Consider the following 26,550-nt stretch of genomic DNA (forward strand, 5'->3'; position numbering starts at 1 on the left):
TTTATTTTATTAGGGTTTTTGGAGGCTTACAAAACGAACAGCAGTTTTCCAAATTTTCAAGGAAATGTAAATTATTTATGAGCCCTCACATTTTTAAAGGGGTTTTAAAAGTTCTATTTCTAAGAAATTCTCACATTGCACACTATTTCAAGAAACTCTCAGTTTTTAAAACTGAACCTGATCAGTTTTGAAACTGATATTTTTTGTTTTATATACTATATTGCATAGCTTTACCTTATGGTTCACCTGGGATACCCCATGTATATAGCCTTTTTATATTTTACTTGTTTTACAGAACACAAAACTCATTTGGGTAGAAATTCACTTGTTTTTGCATTGGCATCTTCTAACATTTTAAGTTTTTTGTTTAGTTGTTTCAGGGCTTGTTTTTGCGGGACAATTCGTACGTTTAATTGGTAATATGTTCGGGATAAATGTTACATTTTGAGCACTTTTACCCTGTTTTTTGTGAAGTTGAATGTGAAAATATCATAATTTTTTGCATGTTTTAAACAAGTTCTCATTAAACAAGTTCAGTACAATTTAAACAAGTTTATTTTATTGTATGGGTTATTATAGATGCAGCAATATCAATTATTTAGTGTTGTGATAATCACTTTTTTTTCATTGGATGGGGCATTAGTGACTTTTATTATTTTTTCTAATGATTTTTTTTAATTTGTACATTTTTTATATTTGTATTTCATTTGGACATTTTTATATATTGTATTATTTTGTCCCAGGTTGGGACTTACACAAGTGTTCAGAGTAATATACTGTACTGATATATTGCAGTATATTACAATATTCAGCCTATGGAGATACATAGACTGATTAGATGCTGAAGGATCGATCTAACAGGCAGCTATCAAATGAAGTCCTGGGGTTCTTTATTGCTGCCATGGAAACTATTGAAACAGAAGACAGTTCCTGGTCTGTGGGATCTTCGGCATTGGCCACTGCCTCGTCTATGTGGTCTATGGCGGCAGATACTGCTTGGACTGTGTAGCAGCTACTGCCAGCAGGGTCTGTGACAGGCCACGCAGTCTTCAGGGTCTGTGGCAGCAGCCACTGCCTGGTCTCTGTGGTCTGTGGCAGATGTCAAAGCCTTGCCTGCAGGGTCTGTGGCAGCAACCACTGTTTGCTTTGTGGGCTCTAGGTCATTGAAGTGATGGTGACTGAGCTGCAGTACTAAGTACAGTCCCTGTAAGACGGTGCTGTGTTTGGTTAGGAGGTAAGAGGCTGCTGTACTATGAATGCTACCTTTTGTAGCCTGCATCAAAATTGCAATGATTTAAAAAAACATGATGTCATTAAATTTTATAAACCTTGTCTAAAAATGAGTACTACAGTCATAAGCTTTCCAATTGTAAGACCTACCCTCTAGAGCTGCAGAGACTCATAAAAGAGTAAAATTTTATAATGCCTTTCCTAGCCCTAACCCTAAAAATCTGAAACCTTAACCACCAGGAGGGCCACCCTTGCACGATGCACTGAACTAGCCAGCAACATACGTAAGAGGCTAGACTTTACAAAAAAAGGTTAAGAACTCACATCATTCCTACGCCTATGTAACATAATAGCAGTATATAAATGTACCTTCTCCAATGTACTTTAATTAAATCTCAACAATATTCTACGATTCCTTGCCAAAAAAACAATAGATGGGTATCAAAATTTGTCGAGCGTTTTGAGAACGTGTACATTTTTTGAAAAATACATTAATTTAGCTAAATAATTTTTAAATTTCACATGATTGTGTTTTCACTCCTATGAAACAATTAAAGGGTTAACAAACTTCATAAAAGTTGTTACATTTTTTGATGAGTTTCTAAAATTGGGTCATCAAAACGGTTTTTCTCTCATAAGTGTCACTCAAACTCACGTCAAACTTATCCAGGCTCTTATAGCACACATTTTGGCATTTCTGCAAAAATCGGAAAAATTACTTGTGTAGTTATAAGCCTCCTATCTTTTTAGGAAAAAAGTAGAAGATGCTTAAAATTCATGCAAACAAAAAGAAGACTAAATGTTACTTATTAACCCCTTCACGGCGCTTATGCCGGCTCGGCTCTGGATCAGAGCCGAACCGGCATCGGGAAACACGGGGTGCCGGCTGTAACTAATAGCCGGCACCCCAATGTAACACCCGTGGTCAGCACGACCGCGGCATCTAACATGCCTCTGGGGGTCTTTCCCCCACGATCGGCCCCCCTGAACCGTTTTCGGGGGACGCCGATCGCTGCTATGGAAGTGCTGGGGTCCGATCTGGTCCCCAGCACTGCCTGCAGGCACTGCCAGTAAGATGGCGTCTGTAACGTCATCTTACTGGCATAGTGCCAGCCTATGCAAGTGCATAGGCTAACACTGATAATACCCTGCAATACATGATTATTGCAGAGTATTATCATGAACAAGCAATCAGATGATTGCTTGGTCATTTCCCATGGTGGAAAAAGTGAAAAAGTAAAAAAAAATGTTATTCAATAAAAAATAAAGTAATAAATCAATAAAAATGCCCATAAGCCCCATAACATATAAAGAGACATATAACCCCAAAAAAGTCTAAATCATAACAAAAACCCCACATATATAGTATCACCGCGTCCGTAACAACCCGTAGATTACAAGTAAATCATTATTGAACCCGTACGATGAACGCCGTTAAAAAAAACTATTGAAAACCCACCAAAAATTAAAATTTTTACCTATTCAATCTTACAAAAAATGCCATCAAAAGTGATCAAAAAAACATATGTACCCCATAATGATACTGCTGCAAAGTACAGCATGTCCCGCAAAAAACAAGCCATCAACCAGCTCCCAAGTCAAAAAAGTAAAAATGTTATGCTACTTGGAAGACGGCAATGCAAAAATGATAGATTTTTTCCCACATTACGGTTTTATTTGACAAATTTAGTAAAATGTAAGAAAATATATTCAAGTCTGGTATCCCCGTAATCGTATCGTCCCATAGAATAAAGCTAACATGATTATTAGGCTAAACGGTGAACACGAAAAAAAAAAAGTCAAAAATCCAGTACAGAATTGATGCTTTTCTACTCATACCCTCAAAAACGAGCTCCTATTTTCAACAATAGGTGATACCAACGCCAAAATGGCAACACTGGAAAAAGCATCTCATCCCGCAAAAAAAAAATGCCAGCACATGGCCCCAATAACGAAAAAGCGAAAATTTATAGCCTACAAAAGGGACCAAAGAGGAAACTAAAATCCTGGCAGCTGCAGGTCCCTCCTTCCATTCTGCGCCTTGCTGTGCACCCATAAAACAAGTAACGTCCACATGTGGGGGGTCTCTGCACTCGGGAGAAATTGCAGAACAAATTGTATGGTGGGTTTTCTATTTTTATCTTTTGGAAATGTGTAAATTTTAGGGCTAAATGAGCATATAACCGGAACAATTTGACCAATCTAAATTTCACCTCCATTTTGATTCAATTACTATGAAGATCTCAAGGGGTTAACAATCTTCCTAAAAGCTGTTTCTGATAGTTTGAGGGGTGCAGATTTGAAAATGGGTTGATTATATACAGGGGTTTTGATTTTAAATATGTAACATTTCATTCAAAACTGTATTTATCCACAAAAGAGTAAATTCTGAAAATACGGAAAATCGCTATTCGATTTGTAAGCCGAGCGACATCAAAATATATTATCCAGACATTTCAGAAATTATGAAAATGTAAAGTAGACACATGGGAAATGTTATTCAGCAACTTATTTAGGTGTTAAATCTATCTACCTGAAAATGTAATGATTTTGAATTTCAAAAAAGTGAGATTTTTCAAAAAATTCATCATTTTTTCTTTTTTTGGAAAATAAACGCAAAACTTATCAGCCAACATTTACCACTAAAATGAAGTACAACATGTGGGGAAAAAACAATCTCAGAATCGCTTTGATAAGTAACAGTGTTCAAAAGTTATAACCATATAAAGTGACGCAAGTCAGAATCCAAAAAATGGGGCTGAGCCTTAAGCTGTAAAATGGCTGCGTCCTTAAGGGGTTAAGTTATTTGGGGGAATGACTATCTGCCTGAAAAACTAAAAATTTTTGTTGGAGAATAATGATTTTTTTTTGACAAATTTTTTTTTTCTTAACGCAACAGATACAATCCCAAGTAAAGTACAATCCATCACAATTAAATTATTTGGAGGGGAATGACTATTGCCTGAAAAGCAGACATTTTTTGTTTGACAATAATAATTTTTTTTCACATTTTTCACCAAATATTTTTTCATAACTTAACGCAAAAGATATCACCCCAACTAAAGTACAATGCATCACGAAAAACCATCCTAAAAATCAGCAGAGTATGTTAAAGCATTCAAAAGTTATCTCCATATGAAGGGATACATGTCAGATTTGACAAATAGGACTTTGTCACGCAGGTAAAAAGTGACTTTGGTGGCAATGGGTTAATGAGCAAAAAAACTTTTTTGATCTTACAAAGGGGCTGCAATGAAACAAATAGTGAAAAATTTAAAGGAGTCTGAATACTTTCCAAACGCACTGTAGACTATGATTCATATGCTCATGGAACGTTACAAACATGTTCAAATACACTGAATCATTACAAACACTTAAAATAGTAATTAGAAATATACTGAAACATTAAAAATATGTGATGTATCCCTATAAACTATGGATGCTTTATTACATGATCTAGTGTAGATAAATAATAACTCTTATATTCATCAAATAATCTTGATGGAATTCTACACTAATATATATACAAAAAATTATCTTAATTTATTAAAATGGTATAAAATTACACAAAAAAGAACAAATCACATGAAATGCCATCAAAGTATTAATTAAATTAATGCAGAATTAGAGCTTATCACTAGACATGTACATAATTCAGGTAATTACCTGTAGAGGTATGTGATGGTTAATACAAAAATCAACCCGTTTCGGCGTTGCCTTCTTCTAGGGGTCCTGCCCTAGTGTCTTCTGCTAGCAGTTTAGATGTTACTCAGGAGATGACTCCTTGCACAACCGGCATTGTCTTGTCGTGTGCATTGTTAGACAATTCGCTGTAAGATTTCTTTGACCTTGTCTCCTTCTTAGCTTGGTAAGTGGCTTCAAATTGAATTACTGTTTTATTAAGTTATAGAGGTCGTGAGCTATTTACGGTATGTCTGAATTCACGGCATTGTCCGTCACTTCTGTCCTATTTGTTGGAAAAGCACTTATTACAACTTTTATCTTCATTCTCCATATCAACTTTCTGGTTTATGCTTAGTTCATGCGCTGGAAAAGCTCCTGGCACATGTGCCAAATTTATCCGATAGCCTTTCAATCAGTGGAGGCCAAAACAAGTGCCTTGGAGACCTTTGACACCTCAAAAACAAAGTTTCCTTTTTCATTTTAACCTCTTCAGGTCTAAGCCATTTTAGTCGATTTTTAAAATCTTTAGAACGCTTTAACATATCCAGGGGATTTTCTCATGACACATTGGGGGTCATTTACTAAGGGCCCGATTCGCGTTTTCCCGATGTGTTACCCGAATATTTCCGATTTGTGTCGATTTCCCATGAATTGCCCCGGGATTTTGGCGCACGGGATTGGATTGTGGCACATCGGCGCTGGCATGTACGCGACGGAAATCGGGGGGCGTGGCCGAACGCGAACCCGACGGATTCAGAAAAACCGCCACATTTAAAAAAAAAAAATCTGTCGCAGAGCTTGCACTTACCTTCACTCAGCCCGGCTCGTGTGTTCTCCAGCGCGTTCCGATGCTTTTCAGCGCAGCAGCGCCACCTGGTGGACGGCAGGGGAACTACCTTAATAAATCCCGACCGGACCCGAATCCAGCGCAGAGAACACGCCGCTGGATCGCGAATGGACCGGGTAAGTAAATCTGCCCCAATGTAATTCACACTAGCTGATAAATTTGATTCAATGATATCTTTTGCATTTTTTAATGAAAAAAATTCTAATTTTCAAATTCTCTGCTTTTCAGGCAGGTAGTCAGACCATCCAAATAACTTCATAACTAACATTTCCCAGATGTCTGCTTTATAGTGGCATTGTTTTTTATACATCCTCTCATTTTTCTGGGATGCTATGAGGTTTAGAATTTATGGTGGAATTTTGAGTCCAAAACCTATATTTAGAGGGACCAGCTCAGCTTTCAAGTGACTTTGAGAGGCCTGAAGAAGTAAAACCCTGTAAAATACCCCATTATAGGAACTACACCCTTAAGCTTTTAACCCTTTTGGTGTTTCACAGGATTTAAAACAAAATGGAGGTGTAATTTGCAAATTGTAATTCTTGTAATAACTTGGTTTTGGAGAATAACTTGATGAGATCCACTTTTCAGGTGTATCATTTAGGGGGGATTCAATAGCTAATTGAATAGCCCTAATTCATTTTTGGCCGTATGTTATCTTTATTCTATATATCACTACTAGAGATGAGTGCGTATACTCGTCCGAGCTTGATGCTCGTTCGAGTATTAAGGTACTCGAAACGGCTCGTTGCTCGGACGAGTATTTCCCCTGCTCGAGATCGAGCATTTAATTAAAAAAACACAGTGAAGAACAATGAAGAATAGAATAAAAACAGTTAACACAGTGAACACAGGATCATTTAAGTGAAAAAGACAGTGAAGAACACAGTGAAGAATAGATTACAGATGTTCGGCACATCTGCTTACTTGTCGGAAGTAGGGAGGCAGCAGGGAGACATCAAGCAGCAGGGAGACATCAGGCAGCAGGGAGACATCGGGCAGCGGGGAGACATCAAGCAGCAGGGAGACATCGGGCAGCACGGGGGAGACAGACATCGGGCAGCACGGGGAAGACAGACATCGGGCAGCACGGGGGAGACAGACATCGGGCAGCACGGGGGAGACAGACATCGGGCAGCACGGGGGAGACAGACATCGGGCAGCACGGGGGAGACAGACATCGGGCAGCACGGGGAGACTTCAGTGGAAGAAGAGGAGCGGATCCTGGGACAGCGTATCACCCCGACAAGTAAGCAGATGTGCCGAACATCTGTAATCTATTCTTCACTGTGTTTTTCACTGCGTTTTTCACTTAAATCATCCTGTGTTCACTGTTTTTATTCTATTCTTCACTGTTCTTCACATCTGTTAACTTGTCGGGAGATAATATACGCACGGAACAGTGAAGAATAGATTGCAGATGTTTGCATACATCTGATCACTTATCAGAAGACATTCTTTTTCAATTAAATAACACATTTTATTCCTGAGCCATGGTCCCTTTGAAAAATGCTCGGGTCTCCCATTGACTTCAATGGGGCTCGTTATTCGAGACGAGCACTCGAGCATCTAGAAAAGTTCGTCTCGAATAACGAGCACCCGAGCATTTTAGTGCTCGCTCATCTCTAATCACTACGATTACAGCGATACTGAATTGATATAGCCTTTTATGGTTGACTTGTTTTACATAATACAGAAATTTTGTGAGAAAATTGCTTGTTTTTGCACCACCATGCCCTTAGAGGTGTAACATTTTTATATTTTTATTTACGGAGCTGTTTAAGGGCTTGTTTTTTGCAGGACGAGTTGCACTTTTAATTGGTATGATTATTTTTTATTGTTAAAATGTTAATTTTTGATCACTTTCTATCCTGTTTTTATCGGGTTGGATGTCAATATAGTATACACACTTTGGGGTTCATAAAATATTGTGATCAATATAATTTTTTGTGTGATGAATTTTTTTTTTAAATGTCAGTTTAGGCATAGTTTTTCCCTTTATTTTTTAAGGTTTTTTTGTTGTACAGGATAAATACTATTAATGTTTTGTAGCCTGGGTTGGTGCTGGTGTGGAGGTATAAAATGTGTGTGATTTTTATGTGTTGCTGTTTTTTTCAACTTTATATATATATATAAAACTTTATTTATTTTTTCTAACATAACTACAGGCGGTCCCGTACTTAATGACACCCGACTTACAGACAACCCATAGTTACAGACAGACCCCTCAGAAAGCTTCACCAGAGGTCAGACTATAGTCCCAGATTGCAATAATCATCTGTAAGGTGTCTGTAATGAAGATTTATTGATAATCCTTGGTCCCATTACAACAAAAAAGGTTTAAACTCCAATTGTCACTGGGGCCAAATTTTTTTTTGTCTGGATCTACAATTATGAAATATACAGTTTCAACTTACATACAAATTCAACTTAAGAACAAACCTCCGGACCCTATCTTGTATGTAACCCGGGACTGCCTGTACTGTACACCCTTGTCCCACTTTGTCTTCCTTACTTATGTTGAGCAGCACATTATATCTTCCCTGACAGACATCTATTAGTCCTAATAGATAGACCTCTGGCCTGGCCTAATAGTTAACACTCTGGGGTCCTTCGGGGTCCACGCAGCACCATCGGCACCCTGCGATTACAGCTGCAGAATGCTGATGGGTGGCACAGGGAGCTCACTCCCTCTGCAACCGCTTAGACACCGCAGTCCATGTTTGACTGTGGTTTCTAAGGTGTTAAACACCTGTGTGTTAGTGCCGGGGCCCAGCCTCGGCACCAGCAGGATGCTAGATCTTGCAATCTTTATCTGCCACAGTGCCATAGAAAGGTGTTGCATCACAAGAAGTGCTCTTAATACCGCTGTAACGAGCCAATACGGTGGTCATTAAGTGGTTAATGCATCTTTATTGAAATTGAAAACAACAATAAAATTTAAAGCAGACTTGGATATATACGGATACACTGATACACTACCATGGTAACAGGTGCGGCAGGGTGAGAATAGTCACAAAAGCACAGTATTCACAATACAATATAGTGAAACCAGTGTGCAGTAAGTACAGAAGCATAAACAATGAGAAATAAAGCAAAAAAATATCCAGTTATAGCACACAGTTAGAGATGAGCAGACCTGATGGTCAGGCTCCCCTGGCCAATTAAAGCTATGGCTAGTTGTTAGGGGTGTCAATTTGTCGGATTAGCTGTTTGGCTGCCATTCTGGAAATATGTCTCGGTACGTGGCACCTGAACTCCACCATCGGGTCTGGATATCTTTATTCAAAGTCGAGATTGTTTTCTCTAACAACATTCTCAGAACTTTTTTACATTTCTTTATATTCAATATATTCATGTCTGTTTGGCGTTGTTTTGGTGAAGTTGTGATACAAATGCTGTTGCGCCAAATGAACGTTGGACATTGGAAAGCCACATTAAAGATAGACTCTGCCTGCACAAATATCAGACTAGTTTTAACAATACTGAACTGAATTCATGATTTGTGATTTGGCGAAAATTCTTGTTTAAGTGCATGTTTTGGAGCAAAATGACTCCCCTGTTATAGAAATAGGACAAAAACCACAACCAAATTTATCAAGATATCAAGGGATATGTGCTCCAAAAAAAAAAGAACATTTTGCAACAAACACACAAAAAAATAATATTATGGGGGATATTTATCATACGCTGGCGCTCGTGCCCGCCGCTGCAAATTCGCAGCCCGATACATGAAGAGGCTTCTGCCTCTTCATGTATCGGGCTGCCAGTTGCGCAGCGTTTATCCTACGCCAGGCAGGGCGTATGAAAAGTCGCCGGCAGCAGCGAGTGCGCAGGCGCGGGGACAGTAACGCCCCACGCCGGCCCACTCCCGTCCGGCCGCGCCCCCCGCTCGGCCGGCCGCGCCCCCCCTTCACGCCCCTTCACGCCCCACTGGCGGATTGGGGAAAATAATCACAAAAGCTAGCAATAAGCTAGCATTTGCGATTATTTCAGGGCCTCTGCGCCAGTGGCGGTGCGCAGAGGTCCTGATAAATATGCCCCTATGAGACAAACAAAAAAAAACCCAAACCAAATACAACAACATACACAGACTCGATGAATTCATATAAAAATTGAATTGATTGTAGACAACCAAGTCAAAGACAAATTGTAATGATAAATATGATAAAAATGATAAAACTGTATCCAACAATAGTTATTTCTGCCACCAGGATTAACATTTGATACTTGCTAATTTTTTTAGGGGTTTTTCATGAAGCAGTCACCATATTTGCATCATAGAGAGGATTACAATAGAACAGTGATGGCGAACCTTTAAGAGGCCCAGTGCCCACGCTTCAGCCAAAAACCCACTTATTTATTGCAAAGTGACAACAGAGCAATGTAATCGTCAACTTATTGCTCTCTGCTCTGCCACAACTTTCCATCATATTGGTGTATTGAGGACATCAATACAGTTGAAAGAAGGGGAAATTTGAATTATTATTTAAACAGGAATAATTGCGGGGCAGGCGCTATAGTGGAAATCCAGCCCTGTCCACAGCTCATTACCCCTCCGGTAGTCCCAGGAAGCCCTGGAAATTAAAAGGTTTCTTTAAAATAGTGTTGAACACCGTACAATTGATGATGTCACAGCTTATCTCCTCCCCCTCCCTGTACAAGGACCTCTATATAGATAACACTGACCCATCATTACATCAATACTGACAATAGATGATGTCACAGCTTATCTCCTCCCCTCCCTGTACAATGACCTCTATATAGATAACACTGACCCATCATTACATAACTACTGACAATGGATGATGTCACAGCTTATCTCCTCCCCTCCCTGTACAATGTCCTCTATATAGATACCACTGACCCATCATTACATCACTACTGACAATAGATGATATCACAGCTTATCTCCTCCTCCCTGTACAATGTCCTCTATATAGATAACACTGACCCATCATTACATCACTACTGACAATAGATGATATCACAGCTTATCCCCCCCTGTACAATGACCTCTATATAGATAACACTGACCCATCATTACATCACTACTGACAATAGATGATGTCACAGCTTATCTCCTCCTCCTCCCTGTACAATGACCTCTATATAGATAACACTGACCCATCATTACATCACTACTGACAATTGATGATGTCACAGCTTATCTCCTCCCCTCCCTGTACAATTACCTCTATACAGATAACACTGACCCATCATTACATCACTACTGACAATAGATGATGTCACAGCTTATCTCCTCCCCTCCCTGTACAATGTCCTCTATATAGATACCACTGACCCATCATTACATCACTACTGACAATAGATGATGTCACAGCTTATCTCCTCCCTCTCCCTGTACAATGTCCTCTATATAGATAACACTGACCCATCATTACATCACTACTGACAATAGATGATATCACAGCTTATCTCCTCCTCCTCCCTGTACAATGTCCTCTATATAGATAACACTGACCCATCATTACATCACTACTGACAATAGATGATGTCACAGCTTATCTCCTCCTCCTCCCTGTACAATGTCCTCTATATAGATAACACTGACCCATCATTACATCACTACTGACAATAGATGATATCACAGCTTATCCCCCCCCTGTACAATGACCTCTATATAGATAACACTGACCCATCATTACATCACTACTGACAATGGATGATGTCACAGCTTATCTCCTCCCCCTCCCTGTACAATGACCTCTATATAGATAACACTGACCCATCATTACATCACTACTGACAATAGATGATATCACAGCTTATCTCCTCCTCCCTGTACAATGTCCTCTATATAGATAACACTGACCCATCATTACATCACTACTGACAATAGATGATATCACAGCTTATCCCCCCCTGTACAATGACCTCTATATAGATAACACTGACCCATCATTACATCACTACTGACAATAGATGATGTCACAGCTTATCTCCTCCTCCTCCCTGTACAATGACCTCTATATAGATAACACTGACCCATCATTACATCACTACTGACAATAGATGATATCACAGCTTATCTCCTCCTCCTCCCTGTACAATGACCTCTATATAGATAACACTGACCCATCATTACATCACTACTGACAATAGATGATGTCTGAGCTTATCTCCTCCTCCTCCCTGTACAATGACCTCTATATAGATGACACCACTGATTAATCATTACTTAAAATAAATTATTTCACAGTGTATCTCCTCCTCCTACCTGCACAATGAACGCAAAATCTGTGTTTTAGAGGACTACAGGGGGTTATGTATCAATTTCCAGGACAATGGGTGCAACATCAGTTTGGAACAATTCCAGTCCAGGTCCATCCTAATGTTTCTACGAAGCTTCTATGAATTGAATCATGGATGATTCTCTCATCTCTAGCAAAGACTGCGGCTCCCATTCTCCCAAACATGAAAAGAATGTTGAAGAAAAAAATTCTGCTAACAGAAAATAACAGATTCATAAAGTCATAAAAAATTAGGTTCTAATGATGACCCTGTACAAGGGAATTTCTAACATCTGGTGGGGGGTCACACCCCTGGCACCCTACAAATTAGCTGTCCACTAAGGGTATCATCTACTGATAATCTTGAAAACCCTTTGAATTGATAAGATGTTGCCGATTGATTGATGTTATAGAAATGTGTCAATAGAACTTACAGTATATTGCCATCCCTTTGTTATCCGGTTAATCCATTCCTATGTTAACACCAATGCCCCTTCTAACCATATGATTAGTAACATGTCCAAATGGTTTTTATTATTAAAGATTATTTGATACATTGATTTCTCTATGTGTGTGTGTATCTAGGTGAGAAATGCTTTTCAGAGAATGAAAGAGAAGAAAAAGGCGTTATCCTTCACGGTAAGTCACTATAAATATATTGTTATTATCATTTGCCACTATTAGCTATAAGCAAGTCCACGGAGCTGAACAGGAGTCTCTCTGAATACACTACCATGGGATTAAAACTATCCATGGATATCCCTATATATTTCTCTGTTCTTTGTGCTTGTTTTCTAGGCAGTGGCCTTTACTTTGGAATAGTCACACCCCACTGTCAAATTTTCCATTAGGATTCTGCAGGAATGTAAAAACAGTTGGTAGATACTACTTTATTGATGCTAGATTAGATCACATGACCTTCCATCTACGGCCATTTTATGGGCAGTAATCTGTTGCTGAAGAGGTAAAAAACAGGAGGCTTCACTTTACATATCAAGAAAGTGAAGATGTATATTGGTTGATTACCTAATATCCTGCCCCCAAACTTGCACACACATTACAAAAACATGAGGCAGGCTGGCCAATCCCTTTAATAATTAGAGAAATGGCCTAGAAGTTGATGACTCAATTCAAATTTTAAAAAGAATTTTGACCAATGAAATGCAATGAAATTGTTTCGTCTTCACAAATGAGCAGCTGATGTACAATGTTTGCAATTTTTAATTTCAGAACTGTTCGCAACCAACAAACTATTTATCCAGTCCAAGGAATACCACGTCGGACATTGGTAAACCAAATATTAGCCCTCCTAAAAGCAGCATGTCAGAAGAACCTAGAAAAAACAGCAGTGTCAAGGGTAAGAGCAGGGTCGGCACCAGGTTTCAGTAGGCCCCTTGGCGACAGAGCCGCAGTAGGCCCCTTTGCATTCCTTTGGCAGATTTGAAAATTTTGATGCTATAAAACAGTCTCCTCTTCCCTAAAATATTTCCTAGTTAATCATACCGAACAGCCCCCTCATGTTTTTTTTTATATACAGCCCCCTCACCTTCTATGGATTTATTAGATACACCCTTCTCACCACCCATGGATTCCTTAGTTATAGCCTTATGTGGGCCCCCGTCCCCCAACAGCTCTCGGCCCTGGCTCTTGCCCAGGTATGCCCTGGGTAAGAGTACACAATGATGGACGAGGCATATGAAGAAACAAACCATAAAGAAAACTCCTTCTGATCTATATCCATTGCATTTGAGGAAGAACATCACTAATTAAATATTTCATTAATTAATGAAAATTGTATAAAACATATCTTCTAACTTTTGTGGTGGAGAAGGAGGGACACCAGATATCACAAGATCAGTCGACTCCTTTCATTTCCATGAATTTTAATGGTCTAATTTTTATTATCAAATTTCCCAGATTGCATGCATAGCTTATTCATATAGTCTGAAAAAATAACCACTGTGTATTTCTTTGCCTTTCAGGACATGTGGTCTCCAAGCATCCCGTTAACATATATTCCATCTTATCAGCGGATAACACAGTGAGTTTACATCTATAGAAATGTTTTATTCTGCAAGACGTTAGCAACCATACTGATAATCTGAAGGGGAAACTTAATATGAGGCTTGTAGCTGTAAATTAACGTACTGGACTCACACAAATTAGTACTTTCTCCTTTAATTTATTAATGTATTTTAATAAAATCTTGAATTTATCAATGCATAAAATACAATACAATATATAGCTATAAAACTGTGGCAATAAGAATGATATTATATCAAATTGAAATACATTGACCCAATATTATAACCAATTCCTTTATCAGCAAAACTGTAAAGAATGCACTAAACTAGCAGGAAGTTCGTTCTCTATTCTATAATATTATAAATACAGTATAATATAGTATAATAAATCAAGCTGGGATAGACTGGTGGCCAGTTTAAACTTTTAGGTCCCTAGTATCAACTTGTGCACCTTGATATACATAATAGTCAATAGAGCCAGATGACCAACATAGAAATATAAATAAAATCTTGATATTTCACATATTAATGTTCTATATCAGTGATGGCGAACCTTTCAGAGACCGAGTGCCCAAACTACAACCAAGACCGACTTATTTATCGCAAAGTGCCAACACAGAAATTTAATTAGTGATTTACATTCCATGCTCTGTCACAGCTTTCATTGCTAGCAGCACCCTGAGGACACCAATAAAGCAGAAAATAAAAGAAATTTGAATGATCATTGTAGCTTCCCTCCAGGATCCCATAAACAGGAAGAAATGTCAGCCCCGGAGCAGGAGCTACATAATGATAATCCAGATCTGTCTGCACCTTCCCACTCCTCCAGTAGTCCCAGGTAGCACTGTCACTTTAAAATAGCTCTGTGCACAGCAAGTTCTTGGACTGGACTGGGACTGCAGGAAGATACCTGGAGTTCTCTCTGGTGATGGCCTGGGTGCCCACAAAGAGGGCTCTGAGTGCCACCTCTGGCACACGTGCCATAGGTTCGCCACCACTGTTCTATATAGTGGATGTCTTTTATACAAGTAAAGCTAAATTAACACACACGTGTGCCCACCGTACTGTAGCACGGCCGCCACACGTCGGCGCAAGGGAGAGGAGGGGAGCGCCGCTCACCCCTGCCCCTCTCCATAGAGAAATATGGGGCACGGCACCATATTCCGGGAATTCGGATCTGGGTATTCCGAGCTAACCCTGAGAATGTCAATGATTCCAACTTATATAACAGGCATCTGTTAAAAGTGCTAGACAGGTTTCCGTTTCTCTCTTGGTCCTTTCCTCAGTAGCTGAACAGCCTTTTCCCATAATGTCTGTTTTTATCTAAATAAAAGAGAAGTTAGAAAACCTGTCCTCACCTAAGTACAGGCAGTCCCCGGGTTACATACAAGATAGGGTCTGGAGGTTTGTTCTTAAGTTGAATTTGTATGTAAGTCGAAACTGTATATTTTATAATTGAAGTTCTAGACAATTTTTTTTTCTTTTGTCCCAGTGACAATTGGAGTTTCAAAATTTTTGCTGTAATTTGACCAAGGATTATCAATAAAGCTTCATTACAGACACCTTACAGCTGATTATTGCAGTCTGGGAGTATAGTAAAGCATCCAGAGAGCTTCACCAGAGGTCACAGTGGGCAGAGGGGTCCGTCTGTAACTATGAGTTGTCTGTAAGTCGGGTGTCCTTAAGTAGGGGACCGCCTGTATAGGTGCATATACTGTAGTACATAATATATGTCCATACAGTACATAAAATGTATACAAAAATGTAAAATTGATATTGTGAAGGTGATAACATTAGGAGAGAATGTCTATCACATCCAATAATAATAAAAATAATACTTATATGTAATACTACAAAGAGACTCGGGTGCTAATCCCAGAACCCGGACAAGGTTCTTCCAAGGTATAAGTATATAAAGATATATAAGTATTTATATTCAGCACTGCAAAAAGAATAATTAAATATATGTTTTGGGACCTACGAAGTCAGAGATCCAATATATAGGGTATATAATTACATACTAGAGTTGTTCAGCTAAGAGAGCCCACTTTTATATACTTTACTAGGGAACTCTTTTCTAGAAGTTGGCCCTTATTTTAAAGACTTATCTCTTAGGTCCCTTGCTTACAAATTATTTCCTTGTAAAAGGGCTATCTGAGAGCACTCGCACAGAACTCTGAGTCATTGATAATCTATTGTGCTATCCACCCACAAGGCATTTTTCATGGTGCGTTGATTCAGTCCGATCCTGAAAAACACAGCATTGCACTACTCTGTTCCAAGTTACCTGTCAACCCCAATGAAGTCAATGGTTGTGTGAAAATATGGACAGCACTTGGATATCATCATAGGTAGTAGGTGAGAGTTGTGAAAAGCGGATGTCAAAGTTTGACATGATATGGATGACACTAGGACTACAAAAACTGATTGGCAATTAGCACTGGCACTGCAATTGGGCCAAACTCAGATCAAAATTAGCCAGTTCTCATTTAGTACAGTGTTCTTTACCTCCAGAAGACTTGTCCTATCCTCCCCTCCATTACATAAGATATGAGAATGGAGAAAGGGGGTAACTTTATTATTTAAAGGAAATCTACTACTGGTTTATAGGGTGAATACAGTTATAAGAAGTAAATTGCATATCCGGCACCCGTGATCGTTTAGTTAAAAGTGAAAAAATATAACATGAAGAAAAAATGTAAGCTTACATATAAAAAAGACTATTTACTTCTTATGTACTAACCTGGACCGACACAGGACTTTCCACTTCATATCCTGGGCACTGTTCACATTGAAGCAAGCAGCTGGAAAGGAGTCGATCAGCAATAGACATGTGAGCTGTATATTTTTTATTCATTTTTCTCATGAATACAGTTATACATTTATTAGGATCTCTGTTTCTGTAGTTTGGTTAAGAATTAACTTGAAACTTTATGTAAATGTAAGTGGCCTGGAGGGGGGGGGGGGTGTCACCAGAGCTGCTTCAGTCTCTTGGGGGCTTTGGCACTTCTTTCCCTCTTCCCTGCTCCCTCTGCACTCTCCCCCTCCCTCTGCCTGCTGTCACAAGAATACAGCAGTCAGAAGAAGGGGTGGTTGAGTGCAGAGGGAGCAGGGAGGAGCAATAGAAGATCCAGTGCACTGGTGACCAAAGCGGCTTCGGTGACGCCACCCACCAGAGCTCTTACATTTCATTAACATAAAGATTAAATTTAATTCTAGACCAAACTACAGGAGCAGAGCTCCTGGCTATAAAACAGCTATAACCATGGTTAAATTTCCTTTTAATTCTTTTAGGGGGGGCTTTCACAAATACCATATATACTCGAGTATAAGCCTAGATTTTCAGCACAAAAAAATGTGCTGAAAACCCAAACTCGGCTTATACTCTAGTAAAAAAAAAATATAGGTTTTACCAGGTTTTTGTGGTAAAATTAGGGGCCTCGGCTTATACTTGTGTCGGCTTATACTCGAGTATATACGGTACATAGATTTTCTTTTTTTTTTTTAATTACATTTAAAAGTAGATGATGAATTCTCAAATTTAGCACAGTATTAGTGTGTCTTGTCCTTTAGACCTCAGCTGAAATGTAATTTATTTAGAAATCAAATTTCCAGGGAATTGATTAGAATTAGGAAACACATAGAGCGTTTCTAGAAACAAAGTGATTAGAGGGATTTTAGTGCCGAGCTCCTGTTCATGATAAAATTAATCTCCTCAGATCCATTCCTGCCACCTACTGCTCAGTTACTCACACTGAACATATGAAAGTGACTTAAGAGCTTACAAAAAGGACCAGTGTTTGTTAGAGCTCCGCTATCTCTTAAATATAAAACTCTGCCTTTAAAATGCCAAGGACGCACTTATTTTTCCCTCTTGATGGCGAAGACAAAGTGAAAAAGTAACTGACTTGGAAATGTTATTAATTCGTTACCGCATTCAATAATTGTACAAATATATAATTAAAGGCGCATTAATGGGGAAATAAAAAATGTGAGGTGGTGTGCATTAGAATAGGTAAATGGAAACAATGCAAAACCTTTATGCTCGTTTGTCCTTCATAGTTTTATACCTATAGACCGTATGACCATCTTGAAAAGAGTGAAATTAGCTGTAGAATGATTAATTTACTAAACATGTATAGGTTATTCATGTACAAACATCAAAGGATACAAGAAAGCTCCTATTATGAGGTCGCTATTAAAACATACTAATCTCCTGAACACTTTAAACTGCACATGCTTTATTTCCTGTTCTGATCTTCCTTGACATCTTGTCCGTGACGTCCATTAAGCGTACATCACGTAACAGGTCTACTTTGAAATCCAAGGTTTGTAGATATTGAGGGTGGGTGGGGGTTCATTGAAGCAGTTTTTCCAGTTACGTACATGTCTTCAAATTTTTATGGGGCCTTGTCTGGTGGTTAAGTGGGCCAGTGCAGAGCATTCCTACCCCACGTCTGCGCAATAGGACTATTCTGTGCGAGGATCTGGTGCAGGATATTGTGTGTGTGTGGTTTTTGTCACGGTGTACCAAGTCATGCTAACAAGAACTGGAAGTGTGCAGCAGCGGTTGGTGACTTGATCTCACTATATGAGCATAGCAAAATCAAACTCTGCCAGAGAAGCTGCTGTGTACATGCACAGTGTGATTTTGCTATGCTCATCTAGTGAAATCAGACTGCCAACTGCTGCTGCGCAATTCAAGTTCCTGTCAGCATGACTTTGAGCAGAGGAGGGGTATGTGTTATGATTTTCCCTGACAGTGATAATCGGTGGCAGACAGTGGCAGAGAAGCTGCTGTGTACATCCACTGTCTGCCACCATTATCACTGATTGTCGGTGTTAGGGATAATTATCATAACACACATCCCTCCTCCTCTCCAGCTCCAAGTCATGCTAACAGTAACTGGAAGTGTGCAGCAGCAGTTGGTGGTATCACTAGATGAGCATAGCAAAATCACACAGTCCATGTACACAGCAGCTTCTCTGCCACTGTTTATAACTGATTGTCGGTGTCAGAGAAGATTATCATAACACACAGCCCTCTTCCACTCCAGTTCCTTCTCTCTGACAACAATGAAACAATTACAATGGTCAGATACTTGGACTTAAATCAGTCATCATGGGGTGCACCTGAATCTGTGTGGCACCTCTAACGGCATGGTAGGTTCATCATCACATGTGTGAGGTTTTGAAAGGTCCCCTTTAAGATTTGGCGAGAAAAAGTATTGGAATGAGACAATTATTTTTGAAGCATTTACATTTTTGTTAGGTATAATCACCCTCTCAGTTTGTTTCCATCTAAAGTGGGAAAAATGATGTCCTCTACAATCTATTATTTGGTGAATTTGCAAAGTGTAGCTCAAACACATTGAATAGTCAAGTACCAAGATAACATTAGTAGACAATTGTTTGTCAACGAAACATATATTAAACAGTTTATACATTAATTCAATCCATTAAAAAGTCTTTACTTCTTTACTACTTTGAAACTGTTGAACTCTGGGTATTATTCTATCAAAATTCTATCCAATTATCTGAACCATTAAGATCATTGTGGAACTTTGCCAAAGTGGATTATGAAGGACACATAAGTATTCATTTTGGTCAGATATCCTCTTCATAAAAGTTTATTATGGCTTAAAATATTGATGGTAAAATAAGTTAAGTCTCCTCTTCAATCCCAACAATGGCAATTGTTCTCTACCTTTCGATGACAATCAGATGAGGGGACAAGGAGAAAAAAAATGTAAAGGTTTAGGATAAATTAATGACCTCTTTAAATGGTTCATTTTACGTCAAACATGCTGATCTGGGGAAACATCTATTGTCTTCCACCTGCAGCACTTAGTCGCTTCATAATTATTATTTCACCGTAGAATTTATTTTCCCGTCTAAACATAATGCTGAATATGTATACACATGATGTAGTAAAAAACCTTGAAAATATCAATAGCAGTTTTGTGAGGCTTAGTTCATCGGTATTGACTATCATTTCGCATTATGTAGGGTGTATTTAAATAAACTGAATAATTATTTATTCATCCTTTTGTGGTGTACATTTTACTTAAACATACCGTATGACATTCATAAAGTATGTACAAAGAGCAGCTGCATAGGTTCAGTTCAAAACCTAATGTTTTTGTTTCAGCAAGTATGAATTATTGCTTCCTCCTGCTCCCGATTGTTGGTACATAAAGTGGCATCTTTGCACGTCCTGAAAGAAAAAACTATTTGATGTGTGTGTTATATATACATTTACAGTTTAAAGCAGAAGGTTTCATACACATATACATGTCTTTCTCACTATCTGACATAAAATCAGAATATACTTTTCCCGGTTTAAAGGGAACCTGTCACCAAGGACCTCATTTTCACTAAAGACAGGTTGCAGAAGCTTATGACACTTGCAGTGCAAATCTGCCTTTCTGGCTTTTCTAAGCATTTGCATTACAATATAATTGTGTTATAACTTACCTTGTACCCTGACAAAATCCTGGGGCAGTCACAGGGACTGGACTTTGGTTTAGATGCATTTAAAAAAACAACACGTGGCTTGTCTGTGTTACTCACTCCTCAGAGCTTAGCCCCCACCTTTGTGCTCCTGTACAGCTCCACCTCCTGCTCCTCCTCAGAGGTCACAGCCTGATCAGCCTGACTTCAGTCGAGGAGAGACATTCTGTACAGGAGCACAAAGATGGAGGCAGCCTGCAGCTGAGACAAGTCACATGTTGTTTTTTGAAATGCATCCAAACCAAAGCCCAACCTCTGTGACTACCCCAGGATTTTGTCAGGATGCAAGAGTAAGTTATAACACACAATTATATTGTAAGGAAAATGCTTAGAAAAGGCAGAGAAGCAGTTTTGCACTGCAGGTGTCATGGGCTTTTACAATCTGTCTTTAGTGAAAATGAGGTCTCCTGGTGACAGGTTCCCTTTAAGGACAATTAAAATTACCAAAATTATTTAAATTTGCCAAATGCCAAAATAATGTGAGAGACAAGTTCTTATCTGCAAAGTCAACAGTTTACATCCAGTTACAACATTACTGTGCTTTTAAGCAATTTGGGACATATTTTTGGAAGCTTCTTATTTATTGGCAACATTGATGCACACCTGTGCATGTATTTGAAGGCTTGTCTGAAAGACCGTGCTTTGTGTAACATCATGGGAAGGTCTAAAGAAATCAGCTAAGATATCAGGAAGATAATTGTGGACTTGCACAAGTCTGGTCCATCCATGGGTGCAATTTCTGGAAACCTGAAGAATTATATATGGGTACAAACAAGATGGAAATGTTCAGCCATAAGGAACCAGCCTCAGGAAGGAGACCTTCATTTTTGGAGACGTGCCCTATGGTCTGACAAAACTAAAATTGAACTGTTTGCTATAATGACAATGTTTGGAGAAAAAAGGCAGAAGCTTGCAAATCTGAGAACACCATCCCAGATTTGAAACACAGAAGCAGCAGCATGTGGAGGGACTGGTGCACACAAAACAGATGGTGGCATGAGGGAAAACATTGGGACACATTTACTTGCAAAGTCACTACAGTTCACTAAAAGTCCATTGTCCGTGTATAATGCTGAGTGCTGCGATTCACTAAAATCGTGTGCCAGAAATCATGAATGCTGAGCTTCCCCACACTGGTCCGACAGTGTTCACCATCGTATTTGTGATACACCTTTAACATAGGGCGTGCGGCGCTCGTTCCGAATCAGTTGGACCGACTGGCGCACCCCCGATTCGTGTTGCATGGAGGCCAGCGCAGCTGCGCCACAAAAGGCTCACATGCGACACAATCGCAGCACAAACACTTCTTAAATACATGTGCAAACCGTTTTAGACTTGAAGAACGTGCACACTCTGACTAAAGTGCGGTGCAAAGCCCTTAGTAAATGTGCCCCATCATGTGGCAATGCTGAAGCAACTGCTCAAAACATCAGCCAGGAAGTTATAGCTTTTGTGCAAATGGGTCTTCCAAATGCACAGTGCTCTGAATCTGAATTATGGATTGCATGCTCAATGTTTTGTGTAAGCTTTTAACTCAAATTTACAAAGCTGGAAAGGTAGGAGCGAGTAAGAGGCTACAAACATGGCTCAGTTATACCAGTTCTGTCCGGAGGGATGGGTCCGAAATTCCTACAAACTCTTGTGAGGGAAGCTTGTGGGAAGTATAATTAAAATGCCTTAGAAATTCACTCTCTTACTATTCTGTCATTTGATAAATTGAAATAATTTTGGTAATCCTAACTGACCTAAAACGGGAAAAGGTTATTCTGATTTCATATCCGATGAGGGTGCAGAAAATGTTTTTCACACCGTTTCATTACAGCTAAATGGTAAGATCAAAAAAGTAATTTATTTTGCTTATTAATGTGCACTCTGTCCCCATCTTGACAAGAAAACTGAAATGTGGATATTTTTGCTAATTTATTAAACAAGAAAAACTGAAATATCACACGGTCATAAGTATTCAACCCTTTGCTCAGTATTGAGTAGAAGCAGCTACGGATCTATGCAGCCAGGAGTCTACTTGGGAATGATGCAAGTTTTTCACACCTGGATTTGGGGATCCTCTGCCATTTTGCCTTGCAGATCCTCTCCATGTATCTCAGGTTGGATGGTGAACATTGCTGGAATCCATTTTCATGTCTCTTCAGAGATGCTCAATTGGGTTTAGTTCAGGGCTCTGACTGATCCAGTCAGGAATGGTCACAGAAATGTTACAGAGTCACAGAGACTTGTTATTGTAGCTGTGGGCTTAGGGTCTTTGTCTTGTTGGAAGGTGAACCTTTGGGCCATTCTGAGGTTCAGAGCATCTGGAAGAGGTTTACATCCAATATCTCTCTGTTCTTGGCCGCCTTTATCTTTACTACAGTTGCAACAAGACATCCTGTCCCTGCACCCATAGCATGATGCTGCCACCACCATGTGTCACTGTTGGGATTGTATTTGGCAGGTGATGAGCAGCGCTTGGTTTTCTACATACTGCTTAGAATTAACACCAAAAAGTTCAATGTTTGCCATGTAAAACCAGAGAGTCTTATTTCGCATAGTCTGTGAGTCCTTCATGTGTTTTTATGTAAACTGTATATGGCTTTCATATGTCTTGCACTGAGCAGAGGCTTCAGTCGGCACACTCTACCATAAAGCCCCGACTGGTGGAGGCTGCAGTCATAGTTGACTTTGTGGAACTTTCTCCCATCTCCATACTGCATTTCTGGAGCTCAGCCACAATTATCTTGGGGTTCTTTACCTCTCTCACCAAAACTCTCCTTGCTTAGTTTGGCTGGACGGCCAGGTCAAGGAAGAGTTGTCCCAAACTTCTTTAATTTAAGGGTTATGGAGGCCACTCTGCTCTTAGGAACCTTGAGTCCAGCAGAAATTCTTTTGTAACCTTGGCCAGATGTGTGCCTTGCCACAATTCTGTCTCATAGCTCCTTGGGCAGTTCCTTAGACCTTTTGATTCTCATCTGCTCTGACATGCACTTTGACCTGTGTCTTTTATAGACAGGTCTGCGCCTTTCATAATCAGTTCCAATTAGTTTAATTAAACACAGCTGTACTCAAATGAAGGTGTAGAACCATCTCAATGAAGACCAGAAGAAAATGGGCAGCATGTGAGTTAAATACCAGTGTCATCAAATTGTCTGAATAATAATGACAATGTGATATTTCAGTTTTTCTTGTTAAATAAATTAGAAACAAACTGAAATGTAGATTTTTTTTTGCTGTCATCATAGGGTGCAGAGTGTAGATTACTGAGCAAGAGAAGAACTTTTTTGATCATTCAATTTGGCTGCAATAAAACAAAGAGTGAAAATTTTAAAGGGGTGTGGATACTTTCCATACCCACTGTATATAGTGTAAATGTAAACTTCTCATTTCAACTGTTAATATCCAGTGTTAGAAAACCAGAACCACTTGTAAACAAGTCATGAAATTAGTGGCTTTATAATGCTTTATTCTGATTTGTATTAAAAGTAATATTACTATATATTTATATATTTTATATCAGGTACCTAGAAGTATCTCACATACAAGCCACAAAAAAACATTCCACAAAGATAGAAAGCATTCACAAGAACATGCAGAGCAAATATACCTAGTTCACCGGAACACATGTTCTTGTGAATGCTATCTATGACGAAAGACCAAACCACATCAGATAAGCTTTTTATCATATTCATCTGTATGAATCTGCAACAGAAAAAAGGCTAGGCCCCGGTGGGGGATGTTGCAAATCTGTAATTGCTTCTTGTACCATGGACCAAAAAGATTCACATTTATTCAAGAACAAGTGAGTGCTGACCTCATCCGTTTTGAATTCACTTTGTAAATAAGGACAATTCAACTTTTTTACCATGTGTGAAGTGTTAAGGTGCTTAGTTCATTGTGATTTTATTTTAGTTTAATACCTAAGATGTTTCTTTTTTGCTCTCTTTTATACAGGCTGTAGAACTGACATCATTCAAAGCATCAGGTAAGTGTTGGAGTGTGTAGGGGCATGCCACTTACAAAGGTAATGGTTATGAGTTGTCTATTATGTCAAGTACTTTCAGAAGGGATAGCGCAATTAATACTAAGCAGGAAGAAAAATCTGCCATTTTGCTTTTATAGCGAGAGTATATTAGCTTGGCTTAGCCATCCCTTTTCTTGACACTTGTCGGCACGTAAACAAGTGCATCTTACAATGTAATGGTAGCCAATGTGTTTGGGGACCCAATAGATTCTGCCACAGTAGGTCTTTGCTAGATCTTTCACAATCCTTATTTATCTGCCTCAATGATTTTCAAACAAATCCATTAGCTATCAGTGTGAGAAGATCTCCATATCCTCCAACCAAGATGTTGATGCATTCCTTATTGCTCCAACCTTTGTTGCATCAGTGAAAGCATTTGGAATATATAATTGATGCCACTGTTGTTCCTATTCACAATTCTGGTAGCCTTTGCAAAGGGCTTGAGTAGGTATCACACGTGGCTGTTGAGCTGCCATTGCCTGAGGTCCACTGTATTATGTGACTGCGTCCTGCTGCTCAGACAGATAATCCTGCAAAGGTGGCATTTTATCAAGGATTTTCGCACACCAAATTGTGCAAAGGATGTTATTTACAACAACAGGATTAACGGAGACACTATTCAGGCAATGTCAAATATTCGCAAAATGTAATACAGCAACTCTGCATTAAACAATGAATAAAAATAGAACCTCAGGTATAAGACATCATGCCAGTGCATATGTTTACCATTAAAATAGAGAGGGGGAGTGGAATCAACCTTCATCCCAATTGCTGTAGGAAATGGAACTGTCTTACAGGGGGGCATGGTGCGGTAGATTCGTCATCTGGTAAGGTAGAAAATTCCCACTATGGAGATGTCTTCTAGCAGCAGCAATTCCTGAAATGTTTCTTCTGCTACAGCCATTAAGCTGCCCAATTTGGATGCTTTGGCCTTATAGGGGTTCTGTTTTTTATTGCCTCCACCAATTAACACTAAACACTATCTTAAATATTTTCAATAGGAGCCATGAGGCTATGGTAGTGTTGATGGAATAGAAATGCCAGTCTGGAAATCATGAACTCTTATACGGTAGCAGTGGAGAAGAAGGAATTTTCTGAGCAGACTCACTGGGGGGGATTAATTAAGACTGGCGCTCCTGCAAATGTATTCACTAAGAGGCTCCGAATATGAGCGCAAACATTGCCAGTCCTGAAGACCATATGGGAAATTGAGTTTTTTTGCCATGGTTGACACTAGTTTTCAGTTGGAGACTATAATAAATGTGACCCGCCTGGCCTGCTTACTCTGTGCCCCGAAATGCCCAAAATGGCATGTGGGTCGAGAAGCACAATCACTGGCAGAGAAAGCATAATGAATCTCCCACACTGTCACTGGCAACCTCCTCCTACTGTGACTATATGGAGATGACTGAGCCACGATGCCACCTTATCACTCAAAACTCATGCTAATGATCAACTATGGCCTGCTGCTACAACCATCAAAATCAATGGGCTGTTGGTGCTACCACCACTCACATACATAATTACATAATGACCCAGTCATGTTTACACAATAAAGATAATTTTCCACCCCTTACTTTGCAATTTTAGTCAGTTTCAATGCTGTTTTTGGTCCCATCACCCAGTCAGTCAGTGTAAAATTCCATAGTGTGGGAGGGGACTCTCTAAGCAGACACTTTGTGATCCCCGGAGATGCTGTGTGCCAATAATGTGCTTAGATTATCATGGTACAGGGCTTATCTACAGTTTTATTTAGCTTCTATGTGGGGGTTTCATGACTGAGACCCCCACCGATCAGCAACTTTGGTTAATGGGAAAACTCCTTCAAATCTGGAACTGCTCTAGAATTTCACCACATCTAATTTCATGTAAAGGTAACAAATGTACAGCACAGTGATGAAACAAAAACGAGGGGTCAGATGGGGTCCTAGTTACCTCAGTCAGACCCCTTATCACTCCGGGAGAGTAATGGAACAGACGTCCGCGATT

The 26,550-nt window shown here is 39.3% G+C and overlaps 1 protein-coding gene across 1 annotated transcript in view; it reads left to right on the forward strand.

The window, feature by feature from the left end:
* The window catches only part of ADGRD2 (adhesion G protein-coupled receptor D2), a 139,472-nt gene that overhangs the window by 89,012 nt on the left and 23,910 nt on the right, over positions 1–26,550 (forward strand). The window contains exons 22-26 of the mRNA XM_072123703.1: positions 7,927–8,004; positions 12,598–12,651; positions 13,243–13,369; positions 13,995–14,053; positions 24,492–24,522. Coding sequence (XP_071979804.1) covers positions 7,927–8,004; positions 12,598–12,651; positions 13,243–13,369; positions 13,995–14,053; positions 24,492–24,522 — 349 coding nt within the window. The remainder of the gene's footprint in view (positions 1–7,926; positions 8,005–12,597; positions 12,652–13,242; positions 13,370–13,994; positions 14,054–24,491; positions 24,523–26,550) is intronic.

The sequence above is a fragment of the Engystomops pustulosus genome, chromosome 9 (assembly GCF_040894005.1).
Source record: "Engystomops pustulosus chromosome 9, aEngPut4.maternal, whole genome shotgun sequence".
Classification (NCBI taxonomy): Eukaryota; Metazoa; Chordata; class Amphibia; order Anura; family Leptodactylidae; genus Engystomops; species Engystomops pustulosus.